This window comes from Delphinus delphis, chromosome 2, assembly GCF_949987515.2.
Source record: "Delphinus delphis chromosome 2, mDelDel1.2, whole genome shotgun sequence".
In the NCBI taxonomy this organism is placed as follows: Eukaryota; Metazoa; Chordata; class Mammalia; order Artiodactyla; family Delphinidae; genus Delphinus; species Delphinus delphis.
The window spans coordinates 124,912,634-124,928,283 of NC_082684.1; the positions used below are offsets into that span (position 1 = coordinate 124,912,634).

Below are 15,650 nucleotides of genomic sequence, written 5' to 3' on the forward strand. Positions count from 1 at the left end.
CTCCCTGTGTCCTCACGGGGTCTTCCTTCTGTGCACATCTGTGTCCTAATCTCTTCTTGTAAGGACACCAGTCATATTGGACTAGGCCCCACCCATATGACCTCATTTAACTTAATCCCTTCTTTAAAGGCCTCATCTTCAAATACAGTCACATTCTGAGGTACTGGGGTGGTTAGGACGTCGACATATAGATTTGGTGGGGTGGAGGGACACAATTCAGCCTGTAACACAGCCCAACGTACTTTAAGTGAATGTATTAAATCTCAGCCTATGGTTCCCGTGGGGTCACGAAATCTGAATTTAAGTGGTAGGTTAGTCTCAGCCAGTGGCTTTGGCTCTCCTCTGCCCGTTTATTTCTAGGAGTCTGGAGGACCCTCAGGAGAGTTCAGGACGCCTCCTTGAAGCAAAGCACCAAATGTTGGCTACCACCACTGCTCCATCCTGAGAGTGGGGTCCCCACCTCCCCCAAACACAGACGCAGTTGGAAGTGACCCCGTGACCCCTCACTGGTCCACCGCCTCCTGAGCCCACATTGCTTTGGCTGATGCCCCAATGTTTACTGAGACCCTTTTCAAAATGTTTCCTTCACAGCTTCTCTTTAGGGGCAAACCAGGCCCCCCAGACTCCCACTCTGGAACTGAGAGTCTGTTCTCTTCAGTTTGAAGAAATAGCCCTTTCCCTCTTCTTTTTTTTAAGTTTGGAAATGGATGGCAGAGATGAGCTCTAAGCTTTTGTCTATTTTGGAAATTATGAATCTAATTGAATATAGTGAACTTGCCCCTATCCATCAAGGGTTTGAGGCACTGCCTCCTCAAATGAGTCACCAGGCCTCCCTCTGTAAACAGCATTGTTACCGACCAGGATCCTTGGCCTCCTTAATCAATAGAAATTGATAAGAGACCAGACAAGAAATTCAGGCAAGGCTTTATTGGGACTACTGCTGCAGCAGGGGGGAGCTAAAACAAGTAAGAGATTCCCTTGTTTGCTCCCTGAGGGGAGGGGTGAGCTGATTCCTTATATGGGGTGAGGGTGGGGGTGTGTCCAGGGGTCAGGCTGGAGGGGTGGCTTAAGTGATCTGCCCACCCCCTTGGTGGTGGTGTGTGCAGGGGGCATGCGCAGCACCCTGCTGTTGCTCCCGAGCCCCTGTTTTTGTTCCCGGCTCTTCAGAAGTGGCAGTTGGGTTTTTTTGGTCTTTTTGTACCTTGTTCATAATTTTCCCTAATTGCGCATGTGTGCAGTAATTTTTAGTCCATTATAGTTTCTTTGTATTCTGTTACTCGAGGAGACCTTTGTCCAGGTGCAAGCACTGCAGCAAAGGGTCCCAGGTCCCAGCCTGTCTCAGTATGCAGGGCTCTGTAAATAAGGGTGCTAAAGGGAATATAATACGGTCACATAGGAGCCAGAGCCTGAGGATGACAGTATATAGGGAGCACACTGCAGTATGGATGGGACTAGCTCAGATTGTCATTTCAAGTGGGTGGCGATTTTCTGAGCCTTATCATGTTTGAAAAATGTAACAGCAGTTCCTAATGTATAGTAACTACCAAAATGCACAGGCAGAAACATAACACTCATTTTAACTCTAAAGTATTTATTTCTGCCAGACTATCCTTATCTTAAGTGATAGTTCAAAGCAACATGCTTTAGAAAACAGCTATGCAGATAGTATTCATAAAAATACGTACTACAAAGAAATGGCTGATGCTTGGTTACTTTCACCTACCATAGAGACAAAAATGGACAAATACAGGTGGAGAAATCCTAAGCTCACAACTACAGAGGCTCCTTCAACATAAAGATCAACAGCTTCAACATAAAGTTGAAAACATCTGCCATGATACTCTCAAATTATTGATAATATAATTTACCACTAGCCTTGGTGCTTGAGTATATCACTGTCCACTGATACTCATCCTTTTTAACATAGGTCAAGGGCCTTAAAAATCATGGGTGGAGGAAATCAGGGCCAGAGATGCTCCAGCCCCGAACAACAAAACTACTAACCAGCAGCAGCGAAATAAGTGACTTGACAGAGCCACATGCCACACTCTTCAAAATGCTGCAGCCAAGAAAAGAGAGTCAATCGTGGTGGGGAAAACCCTGCCTCAGGGAGGCACCCCTACATACACATTCTACTGAAGGACCTGCTTGCGTTGTCCCCACCCCATCCCCGCCAATGTGGAGTGAGGTGACTGGGAAGGGAAGCTGTAATCTGGAGGGGAAAGTTTATAAAAATCTCACGAGTGCAGAATCCCCTACGGAGCCCTGAAGGGTCTCCACCGAAGCAGGAAACCCACCCAAGGTCTTCGTGCTTTCTTTCCCGGATGGGCAGAAAGAAATGGGGATATGACTGTAACCACTTCCAAGGCACAATCAGAGCAAAAGATAACGCTCCCCCATCCTACGAACTGCCAGCACAGTGCCCAATCCATGGTTACCTTCTTTCTGTCCTGACTGGAGGTGGGTTAAGGATTGGGGTTGGCAATGCTGCTGGGGAGATGAAGCTAAAATAACCAGCTGATGGGAGGCCCCAGGGTTTCATGCTAAATTAGAGAAATAAATGCCAATGCAGGTCTCCTCTACCTGAGTGTTAGGGGCACTTAACAGACCAACAACCGCAGCAAAAGAGTAAAAACATACAAACCCAAATCCTCCAACCTTCCTTCCAGAACCTCAGGGCAAAAGAGCAGAAAGAAGAGGGAGGTCTGAGCCTTCATCTCCAGCTTGAATGGGAGGATAGAGAATTTGGGAAGAGGTTCAGAGACCTTCTCTTAGAGGAAAAAGAAGGTCCGCACAGAGCTGCCCAATAAGCAGAAGCAAGATGAACATAAATGGGAAGGCATTCACTCAAACACACCACGGGAGAACAGAAGAGAAAGTGTGGACCCTGGCATGTGGCAGAGATGGGAAGTTCCCCTTCTGCAAAGGAAGAACCAAACAAACAGAAGAAAATTCTCCAAAATGTTGTATGAGAATGAGAACTTGATTTATATAAAATAAGTGCTAAAAGACAGGATGGACAAATAAAATAAGTGGTAAGTTGCAGAGCTTTGGAAACAAACAGTGGACCAAAAACTCACCATTTCAGAACATGTGGAAACACTGAGAACAGGTTCAGGTTGATTAATCATGAAATAAAGGTTTGATTATATTATGTAAAAGTATATAGGTGACCACTTGAAACACATACCTATAATGTCTTCCATTTTAACAAAAGGAATACATATACACCAAAGGAGGAAAAAGAAAGAAAACCGAAAACATAAGATGCAAAAGAAATATGAACTTCATACCCAGAAATTATTTAAGGAAAAATGATATTAGAACCAAACATAGCAGTTATATTAAAATGTAAATGCATATTCAAGACAAACTTATCACAAAGTGACTCAAAAAAGGTTAAAAATAAAATTATGGTTAAGGATATACTAGGCATAAGCTCAGAAAAAAAATCTGGGGCCCTGATTTTAAAGTGTGAATTCAAGGAAAATATAGAATCAACAAATGATATCAATTGTTAAATGTCATATAGTAAAAGGAAGGAAAACTAAAGGAGAAATACTGCTAGTAAGGAGTGTAGTCCCTCCTGCCTGGCTCCCACTGGTCAGTCTCAAAGGCCAGAACTCCAGGCCATACTCTGGGAAGTGCTCATTTGCACAAAATGATTATATTAAAAAACTCAAAATATACATCAATAAATTATAAATATTAGAAGTAGTACAGAATACATGGTGCTCAAAGCACAACGTAATACAATAGGAAATTAATTTTTAACTTTTAAAAATTTGGGAAATTTTCAAATATTCAAAAAATATCAGTTCAAAGAATATTTCAAAACTGAATTTATAGAATATTTAGAAAGTGAAGATAAAAACGCTACATATCAAAACATATAGGTTGCTGTTAAAGCTCTAATGAGAAGAAAATTCAGAGTCAAAAGTACTTATACGATTAAATCAGAATAAATGGAGATAAATGAACTAGGTATCAACTGCATAAGTTAGAACCACAACAACAATAAAGTAAACAGTAAAAGCAGAAGAGGAGCACCCACTTGGATGAAGCTTGAGGGCCTTATGCAAAGTGAAATAAGCCAATCACAGAATGATAAATCCTGCATGATTCCACTGATGTGAGGTACCTGGAGTAATCAAATTCATAGAGACAGAGTAGAATTGTGGTTGCCAGGGTCTGGGGGATGGGAAATGGGGAATTAGTGTTTAATGCATACAGAGTTCAATTTTGCAAGATGAAAAGAGTTCTGGTGATGGACGGTGGTGATGGTTGTACAAAAATATGAATGCAATTAATGCCACCAAACTGTACACTTAAAGATGGTAAATTTTATGTTCTGTATATTTTACCACAATTCAAAAACATATATAACATATTTTTGAATAGGGGTTTGACTTCAAGACTTACTATAGATCTATAGTAATCATGACAATGTAGTATTAACAAAAGAATAGACAAATAGAGCAGAATAGAGAACCCAGATGGTACCCGATGGGAGACAATAAAGAGCCCGGAAATAGACTCACATAAATATAGTCAACTGATTCTTGAAAAGAAGCAAAGTCAGTTCAATGGAGAAAGGATAATTTATTCAACAAATAATGCTGGAGCAACTAAACATCCACATGCAAAAATAAATAAATAAATCTAGACACAGAGTATATACTGTCCAAAAAATTACCTCAAAGTGGATCACAGACCTAACTCTGAAACACAGAATTATGTAACTCCTGGGAGATAACAAGAGAAAGTCTAGACGACCTTGGGTATGGAGATGACTTTTTAGATACAACAGCAAAGGCATGTCCGTGAAAGAAAGAAATAATAGACTAGACTTTATTTAAAGGCAAAACTTCTGCTCTTTGAAAGACAATACCAAGAAAATGAAAAGACAAGTCACAGATTAGGAGAAAATATTTGAAAAAGACACATCTGATAAAGGATTGTTATCCAATATATACAAAGAACTCTTAAAACCCAACAATAAGAAAACAAACAACCTGATTTAAAAGATGGGCCAAAGACCTTAACAAACACCCTGTCAAAGAAGATATATAGATGGCAAATAAGCATATGAAAAGATGCTCTACATCATATGCCATCAGGGAAATTAAAATTAAAACAACGAGATACTAGTACATACCTATTAGATGGCCAAAATCTGTTAGATGGACAACCCCAAATACTGGCAAGGAAGGGAAGAAACAGGAACTGTCTTTTATTACGAGTGGGAATGCAAAATGGTACAGCCACTTTGGAAGACAGTTACTTTAAAAACTAAACATAGTTTTACCATACAATCTAGTAATCACACCCCTTGGTATTTACTAAAAGGGGTTGAAAACTTTTATCCAGACAAAAATCTGCATGCAGATGTTTATAGCAGATGTTTATGATAAGCTCTGATATTAAAAAGTCAAACCCACATGTAAATATAGTAAATAATAATTAGAAAAGGAGCAAAGATCCGTATCATGAAATAGATGATACAGATAATGAACTGTTACTCAGTGCTAAAAAAAAAAATGAGCTATCAAGCCATGAAAAGACACTGGGGAACCTTAAATGCATATTATTAAGTGAAAGAAGTCAATCTGAAAAGGCCATATACTTTGTGATTCCAACTATATGACTTTCCAGACAAGGCAAAACTATGGAGACAGTGACAAGATCCATCATTGCCAGGGGCTGGGGAATGAATAGATGGGAGCACAGATGATTTTTAGGGCAGTGAAACTACTCTGTATGATACTATAACGCTGGGTACACATGTTTATACATTTGTCCAAACTCACGGAATGCACAACATCAAGAGTGAACCCTTGTGTAAACTATGGACTTTGGTTGATAACTATGTGTAGATTCATCACTTGTAACAAATGTCCATCATGAGGGAGGGTAGGCATGCGGGGGGCAGGGAGTACCTGGGAAATCTCCATACCTTCCTCAATTTTGCTGTGGATCTATAACTGCTCTAAAAAATAAAGCCTTAAAAATAAAAAATACAAAAATAAGAGTAGAGGAGGACTGAAATATTAAAAATCAAGGCAGAAATTTAAGAAATACAACAGCAGAATTTGTTGATGGGCAGTATTTGTCAGAAGGTACAATTACAGAAGTCTAACACAGCAGAGGAGAGACTGGCAATAAGGCTCTAGCAAGAAAAAAATTAGGAAAGAATGTAAATTTTTAAATGAGACATTGGAGAGACAGACTAGAAAGGGCAAAGAACAGGGCAGAATGCTAGAATGTTTTGCATTCCTGTGATTCCCCAAGTGGGGTGTACTGCGGACTCAGCAAGATTTGACCACAAGAGTTCAGAAAGCCTGAAACTGCAGACAGTCCCCATCGCATGATAAGCTCTGATATTAAAAAGACAAACCTACATGCAAATGAAGTAAGTGATAATTTGAAAAGGAGCCAGGAGCAGTAAGGTCAGGTCTAAGAAGGATTGGGCTGGAAAGGAAGGTTTGGGCCAGAAAGAACAAAGTAACCAGGGAACAGAAATTATTATGTGAGAAAGGATTGCTTCCGGGAGTCCAGAGCCTCAAGACAGCTTCTGGTTAAAGCTTCGGTGGGTCTGTTCTCCAACTAACTGTGATCACAGGGGTCACATGACCAGCCTCGTCGGACACATCCCCACTGCCTGGCCTGGTTTGACCCTCTGGCTCTCATTGCCAAGGGAAGCTGCAGTCCTGGTGCCGGAGCCCTGCTGTGGCTCCCCCTGTACTGCTTGCCTGCTATCCCAGGAAGGGTTGCATCAGCCCAGGGGCAACAGGGTCTGCAGCCATGTCCCCGAACTGATGAATAAGTCTAAGGTTTCAGTGTCTGAAAATATAGAAAAATAAAATCCTTGGTGAGTCAAATCAATAGAGACAAATGGAGAAATGCACACAATTAGAAATGAAAAATGGAGACATAATTATGAATATAGAGGAAATTTTAAAATCCTAAGTTCCCATATTGCAAAACTACATAAATATACTGAAAATTGGATTAAAATTAATTTTCTTAAAAAATATGTAACTAAAATTGACTCCAGAAGTGCCCTAGGACCTACCGTGCCCAGTGGGAGAAATTCAGAAGCACCCCAGTGTATTCCCAGACAGCCCCCAGCCCTGGTGAGACATTTGATACTTAAGTAGAAGATGATTCTAAAACCAAGTAAATGGTTGCAGAATATAGAGCGTTCTTTGGTTTCTTTTGGTTTTGCACACAAAGCAAGCTGCAGAATGATTCATCTCATATATGAAATTGATAGCAAAAATCGTAAGTAGAGATCATCTCAGGAACATAATAGTAGTTTGGTCTGAAGCAATCTATTAATATACAACATACTACTAGAGCAAAGCGGAAACCCTTCTGATTATCTCCATGGATACTGAGAAGGCTGTGACAAAAAACTAACATCTACATTTCCCCAGAAAGCCTTAATAGTTTGAGAATACACAGATACTTTTTATTATGACAAGGAAAATACATGTCTTCATACAAGTTAAACAGTGAGACATTAAACCATCCCATTGATGTCAGGAACAAGACAGGTATGCCACCTGAGTCACTATTATTTAACACTGTTCTCAAATGCAGTTGGCTAAGAGAAAGAAATAAGGGAAATTAGTGGAAAGGGGGAGGCAAAAGAAAATCTTAGAAACAGTAAGAAATCATAGTTAGGGTGTTTGATTATAACACTGATATGCAAAATCGACTACTTTCCTATATATTCAGTGAGAATACAAAATGCAAAAACTCATTGCATTAAAAATGGTAGTCAAATGACATCTAGAAATAGACAATAACAAATTCGTAGGACCTATCTGAAACCATAAAACTCTACAAGTGATATAAAATTAGATTTGAATACAAGCCTGGATTGCAGTATTCTTCGATAGGAGGACAATCTAGAAATTCATTGTGATCCCAATTCTTTAAAAAGTTGTGTGTGTGTTTATGAGAAAGAAAGAGTTACAGAAAAAAAGAGAGAGAGGAAGAGAGGGAGAGAGTGTAGAGAAGAGCCTTGATTGAAATGTTTACATTAATATGTAATTTTATGAATTATGAAATAATATGAATATTTTATATTAATTGGAATGAAGCCTCAGAAATTCAAGGAATTCATAGGGAGACAAATCAATAAAACAGAAGTAGACCCAAACACTTGGAGGAATTTAGTTTACAGATAAGGTGTCATTTTGAACAAATGGGGAAAAAACAATTACATACCAGAATGCACTGTCATGTATTTTGCTGGCACAACTGACCAACCATTTTGAGGGAATAAAAACACATCTTTACCTCCATTTCCTGCAATAAATGAATTCCTGGGAGTTAGAAGATGTAAAGATAAACAGATGAAACCATAAGAATTTAGAAGAAAATATGAGTAAATTTATTTATAATCTCAGAATGAGAAAGGTCTTTTAGAACTGGAAACAAATTCTGGCATCTAACAAGGAAAATATGGGTAAGTTGACAACATAAAACTTTAAACTTTATATATATATATATATATACACATATATATATGACCATTAATAAGCAAATCAATAGAGAACGTCAAAAGACAAAAATATTTCAAGACATAAGACAGAAAGGTTTCAAAATACACAGCCAAATTAATTAAGAAAAAGCCAAAATTGTGTAAAGGACACAAATTTACCAAAAAATTACCAGGAAACATTTGAAAAGATGTTCAACTTCACTCCTAATAAAGTGAACTAAATCAGAATGATACTGTAATATCATTTTTCACCAGACTGGAAAAAAAAAGTTGTTCCAGAAAACTGAGAAGTCGACCTTTTCATTATACTCTTAAGTGTAGCCATGGGTCAATTTTTGAAGAATAATCCGGCAATATTGACAAAAGTGTTAAATGCACATAACCTTAAATCCAGCAACTCCATTTTCAAGTTGGAATTGATATCAAGATACAGTCACAAAAGTATGCCATGATATAAGTACAAGGATGCTAATTTTAGATCTGTGTATAAAAATAAAGGCAGGAAATACTCTATAGGTTCACTAATAAAAGACTAATCAAAGAAATTATAGTGCACGGGGACAATGGAACACTAAGCAGCTATTAAGAATGAGGTAGATCTTTATATGTTGTTATGGAAAGATCTCTTAACACCAAGTGAAAAAAGCAAAGTGCAGGGCGCTAGAAACAGACAAAAAAGGAAGGTGTCTCTCCACATCCTCTTCGTCCCTGCTCAGCCTCTCTCCCTTCCTTTTTTTCTGGAAATGCCCATCCCTCCCCAGAAGCTCACTGATGGTCCCCTGTGAGGAGAGACGGCAGGGGCTGGGGTGGGTGGGGGCTTATTTTCAGCCTTTCACACTTGTCTTCCTATGTGTGCATCTTTTCCTTATTACTACTTTTTAAATCGCAGAGTAGTTATTTGGGCAGTCAAAATACAAACCCCTTTTGTTTGCCCTTTTACGTTTTTCTGTATAAAATACAAAACCAAAAAGGTTTTTTATTAAAGGAAAATGTAGTAGGGATCAACTTCGAATAGCAATGAGAAATGAAGCACTCTCTTTATATACCAAAACACTTCTAGTTGTTTCTAAAGACACTTTAATAGACAAAAAAAAAAAAAAATGATTGTGCATTTTTTGTCCACTTCACATAGAATGAGTGTACTCTGAGGACGACCCTGCTCCAAATGGTATGTTGCTGGAATGCCCTTATTTATCAGCCTTCTTGCTGTAAACCAGGGGCCTTTTCTGAAGGTGCTCACACACACGTGTTCTCACACATACACACACACCATACACAAGCCTCCATCTTCTTCAGTGCACACAGATCCACCCAGAAATGAGCGAAATAAATGGCTGAAGAAGTGCATGCCATTTCTTTTGCTCTGAAAATCAAATCTTCCCTCATGATGTATCCATTTCAGGGGTTAGAAGCAAATTAAAGATCCCCAGGAGCTCAGACACCTTCTGCAGTTTTGAGCTTTGAGAGTTACTAGATGAAACAACAGAACAGGAGAGAGTGTCTTATGTCTTCCTCTGATCACATTAAACAGTAAGGATGGGAGAAGCAAAGGGATGATTGTCAGCTAGACAATCTCAGTGGAGAACTGCATCACCACCTGGATTTAAAATAAAAATTTCCCAAGCTTTCAAAGCACACATCTCCAGTGAATCCACCCATTCAGCCAGCTCTCTGGGCTGAAGCTGTGTGTGTGAACTGTGGGAAAGCAGATCCCCCCCAAACCAGAAACTGGAATTACTGGGTGTGCAGCCACTGTTAGTCTGTAAGCCCCTCCTGCTAACCACCACTGGCCTGCCATTCAGGAAAGCCATCAGCCATGCCACCCCCTCCCCAGTTCCTGCCACAGAGGGAGCCAGAAGAGGCCCAAACCCCTGCCCCTTGGCCCTGACACATGGAGAAAAGGCATAGAATACTTTGGTGACTTCATGTTGTGCATCTGTATGTATCCACAAATTTGTAAGGCTAATCAACTCCAATACATGTGAAGTGTCTAATGCATTATTTAAAAAAAAAAAAAACACATATGGTTTAATTTAGCTTCAGCTATTACTTACATTAAAAAAACAAACAAACACATAGATGGTTTAAATCAGCTTCAGCTACTATTACATTGGGTGGTAATTCTAATAGAATTCTACTTGTCCTTTGGGCTTTGTCAACTAGAACAGACCGACTCAACCTGCCAGTGTCTGGGGGCAGCACAGAAAGCTTGGGAGTGCCTGGGATCTACAGAAATCCCCTTAACTTGACTGGGTCTGGCCCTGGTTCAGAATCAACACACACCTGTGTCCCTCCTGGTTCCCCTCACAGGGTAGGCTGGCAAAAAGTGTAATTTACAAGACGAACTATTACTGTCTCTTTTTTTAAATGTAGACACAGCATAAAACTGTTTCTCTCTACCAACTGTCTTTGGTAGAGAAAATTAAAGCCTGAATTGAAGAAAAATCAAGCAGTTGGGTTTTAAGTTTTAGTTTAGTTTTGTTTCGTCAGCCAATTATCTGATGGATTTACTGAGTGTGGTTTATTATGATGATTAGCTTCAATCTAGATTTGTACACAGGCAAAGCAGATATGAATTTTCATGTAAGCCCTCACAGCAAGTGACATGCAGGCATGCAGACCAGCTACCCAGGCCTCACCTGGCAGTCAGCCCTGAGCTACCCGAACCTCTTTGAAGGGCACACCAGGCAGTGGAGAATGGGCAAAACGACCTCTCCAGGGTCCTGCTGACTGTAAGGATGCTCGGAGGATATCGAGTGGCCCATCAAAGAGGGTTAAACAGAAACGTGCTGAGATCCTATTACTGAAAGTAACAAGTAAACTGAAACCGACATGACAGCGATAGGGTACATCTGCGTCCTCGGGTTTAATGGTGCTGTGGAATCAGCACCCCAAAGTTCTCCCTAAGCCAACGTCATCGCCCATCTCTGCGTTTCCTACATGCTGGGAGCCAGGACGGAGTCAAGCGAAGTCTTTGGACACAGCCTCGACGAAGTTGGGCGCCGACATCAGGATGCCGATGGTGCAGAGGATGGTGAAGACCGAGAAGGCCATGAGGCACAGGCGGTCCACCACACAGGCCGCGAACTTCCACTCGCTGCACACGGCCTCGCTCTCGTCCTGGCAGCGGAAGCGGTGGGCGATGTAGCGTACCTCCTCCAGAATCTTGGCCAGGTCCGGGTCCCCCTCCGAGGGCTGGCCGCAGTGCAGCAGGTGCTCGTCGTGCGTGGGCGAGCAGGCCACGCGGCCGCACACGACCCCTGAGTCAGGGGTGGGCGCGCAGTGCACGCTGTCCAGGCCACGGAAGCCGATGTACAGCAGGTTGCCGTTGGTAGCCGGCGGCCCCGCCATGGCGCTCATCTCCACGCTGGCCAGGCTGCAGCGGCGCTGCTTGTGCTGGCAGGCCGGCCGCACCTTGTCCTCCCCCGGTCTCTTCATGCGCAGGAACCAGGCACACCAGTTCAGGAGGATGACTCTCGTCTGCAGAGACAGCACACCGTTAGGGTGGCCGGGAAGGGCGCACGGCTGATCCATCCAAGGGGATGCTGTGATACCAGCTAGACTTCGTGGGGGTGGACCCTAGGGGTGACAGGTCCCCAGGCCTTCCCAGGCGAGTTTACACAGGCAAGCAGTGCCAACGCGGTACAATGGTTGAATCGAATGTGAGACAATGACAAAGCAATACAGAAAATCACCCTGGGAAGGAACTATACGCACACTGCCATCTCAAGGAGGACAGCCTGTGTGGGAGGAGAGGGCTGTCTTCTAAAGAGAGCCCTGAGCTGGGGAACAGAGCAAGTCACCCTCTCCGGTCCTTCCTCATCTGGAACTAGGGACCACCAACTCTAACTCCCTGTGAGGTACGCCAGTGTGCGGTGACAAACTCACAAGGGCACCCCTGGAGATGTTAAAGTTTCAAGGGCAACCCTGTGGCATGTGTCAGACACCCCTAGCCTGAAGCAGTTCAGACTGTCACATTAGATCACTGCATTCCTTACATGATGTCCTATCCTTGCAAAGTAGATTTTGGAACTTGTCCTGATAAAAGGCAAGTGCCAAGAAAGTCATCGTGGAACAGACAAGGAGGGTAGCAGCTCCCAAGATGAGAGAAGTTTGCTGTGCCAACAGGTGCTAAGCTGTCGGGGTATAAGTACTTAGTAAGTTGTTTTGACCTGTTTAAATAATAGAACCGTTAGGTATTCCTCTTGTCCTAGGTGCTCTGTGGGGAAAAAAAAACCCACCAAAACCCTGAGACATGAAAGGTGCTGTGAACCATGGGAGTTTAGGAACCTCTAACCTAACTCATTAGGCTGCAGTGAAGACTGAAGGAGATGATATGAGACAAAATGCTGTGAAAAGTCTGAAGCTGGGGTTGGCAGACTTTCTTTAAAGGGCCAGACAGTAAATATTTTAGCTTTGCTGATATAGTGCAAAATCAGCCATACATGCAAAAGAGCAAAGAGGCTTTTTTTCCTAATAAAATTTTATTTGCAAAAGCAGTTGGCAGGTTGGATTTGGCCACCAGGGCCATAGTTTGCCGACCTCTGGCCTAAAGTGTTTTATAAACATACATTACCTGCATGCATAGAAGATGCTGGAGAGATTTGTTTCTCCCTTCTAATAGAAAGAAGGGAGCCTTGTGAAACCTCAATCTAGCTTTTAAAAAATTCTTGCAAGCCTATTTAGACAAGTGCAAGAAAAGTGAGCCCTTTCCCTGAAATGATCCAGATACTGATTTGAATTTTGGTTTATGATTGTAGGCAAATTCCATCAGCAGTGTAGCAGGTATGCTTCCCATCTGTAAGTGCAGGCAGCAAGTTGTGAAATTCGTGTCTGCCACTCTTCTTTTGGTAACCATTTTTATGACACTTATCAAAGATAACTGCAGTTATCTGGTCTGGAGACAGCAATGAAAAGAACAAGAAGGCGTAAGAGCAGTTTTGCAGCAGCTGTAAAGATCACCCTCTGTCCATTATAGGCGGCAATTTTTATCCTGCCCACACCCTATGGACATACTTCCAGAGCCTGGAAGAGCCAGCCTGCAGACCCTGTTTTCCAGGATCAGTAAGGAGCAGAAACACACAGCCCCACGTGGACACAAGGCTCAAGACAAGCCATCTCACCTGGGCATCTCAGGGTTCAGTGAAGTGAGTATAATTCCCCCATTTTACAGATAAAGAAGCTGAGGCTCAGGGGGAGGCGGTGGGGAGTTTGGGGTGAGCAGATGCAAATCATTATACATAGAATGGTTAAACAACAAGGTCCTACTGTATAGCACAAGGAACTGTATTGAATATCCTGTAATAAACCATAATGGAAAAGAATCTGAAAAAGAATATATATGTATAACTGAATCACTTTGCTGTACACTAGAAACTAACACAACATTGTAAATCAACTATACTTGAATAAAATAAATTAAAAAAAAAGAATCTGAGGCTCAAAGAGGCAAATAAATTGGGTCAAGGTCACACAGTGAGTTTGAGTCACCTAATGTGTTCAGACTTCCACAGCCTCATCTATAAAAGGGTCAGCTAGGTTCTCTGCAAGCCCCCTGTGACTTTAGCCAAACCCCCACTCAGAAGGCACCAGAAAGTTGGGGCCAGAGCTCAAGGGAGCACATGGGGCAGTGAGTGTGTCCAAACCCAGAGGCAGTCTGGAAGGGAGAACTGAGCGTCAGCTCTAGGGCTGTGCCTGCCAAGCGGGGGTCTGCACATCCCCTGGGGCATAGCTCAAGCTAAATCTATTTTGAATTTCATGGCCTAAATCATTAGCTTTCAAGGCTAAAGCATCTCAGAAGATGAGATTATCCTCTTGGCATGTCTCAGACTGTGCTTGTGACCTCTGCTGTTAGGTTATGGTTTGGTTTCTGGCTGTGTGAATGTCACATAATGCCACCGCACCGGCAGGGTCTTCTTCTTGGCAACAGATCACAATGAAAGCCCCTCGGAGGCTGCTTATGTTTCATATACACTTGGAAAGAAAAAGAAATGCAGTGTGTTATATAAGCTGAAAGAGAAATACAAGTTTCATATCTGCTTTGCACCATTGGCTTTAACGTGCTCTTGCACTGAAAGGTGAAAAATCAGCATATGCTCTTAATTCAGATTTTTCTGGAACAGTAAAGTGCTACCAGGTCATTAAAAATGGTTTTGTATCTTACTGCCTTAATCCCCTTGTCTTTACATCAGTCAAAACAGAAGAAATAAGAATATGTGTTTATATTTTGGCATCTGCATAAACACTGGAAGGCAAAAGAAATTAATTGAAATGGTTATCAATTGGTGGTGGAAGTAGGGGGAGGGGCAGGAATGGGAGCAGGAGTTCCTTATGTATAATTCTTTTTTTTTTTTTTTTTGCGGTACGCGGGCCTCTCACTCTTGTGGCCTCTCCTGTTGCGGAGCACAGGCTCCGGACACGCAGGCTCAGCGGCCATGGCTCACGGGCCTAGCCGCTCCGCAGCATGTGGGATCCTCCCGGACCGGGGCACGAACGTGTGTCCCCTGCATCGGCAGGCGGACTCTCAACCACTGCGCCACCAGGGAAGCCCATGAATAATTCTTTGATTTTGACTTCTGAAACATGTAAATGTTATTTCAAACAAATGGGTGGATAGACAAGAAAGTATATTAGAGTTATAGAGAAGTCAGATGAGAATGTAGGTGAACGTGTGCAAACGTGTCTCAGCTTCTTTTTTTGAGGGGGGAGGGACTTCTCAAAACAAGCCCACAGACTGTGGTGATGTGACCCATGTGGGAGGTGGCACCATTTTGGGGAGCCCACTGCTGATGCCACGAGAGAATTATTATTACTATTATTTTTTTACATCTTTATTGCAGTATAATTGCTTTACAATGGTGTGTTAGTTTCTGCTTTATAACAAAGTGAATCAGTTATACATATACATATGTTCCCATATCTCTTCCCTCTTGCGTCTCCCTCCCACCCTCCCTATCCCACCCCTCTAGGTGGTCACAAACCACCTAGCTGATCTCCCTGTGCTACGCGGCTGCTTCCCAACTACCTATCCACTTTACGCTTGGTAGTGTATATAAGTCCATGCCTCTCTCTCGCTTTGTCACAGCTTACCCTTCCCCCTCCCCATATCCTCAAGTCCATTCTCTAGTAGGTCTGT

General features: G+C 42.0%; 1 protein-coding gene across 1 annotated transcript in view; it reads right to left on the reverse strand.

Moving 5' to 3' along the window:
- Positions 1-7,328: 7,328 nt before the first annotated feature.
- Positions 7,329-15,650, reverse strand: part of LOC132419772 (neuronal acetylcholine receptor subunit alpha-7) — a 125,315-nt gene continuing 116,993 nt past the window's right edge. The window contains exon 10 of the mRNA XM_060003660.1: positions 7,329-11,995. Within this exon, the coding sequence (XP_059859643.1) occupies positions 11,477-11,995 (519 nt within the window). The 3' untranslated portion in view covers positions 7,329-11,476. The remainder of the gene's footprint in view (positions 11,996-15,650) is intronic.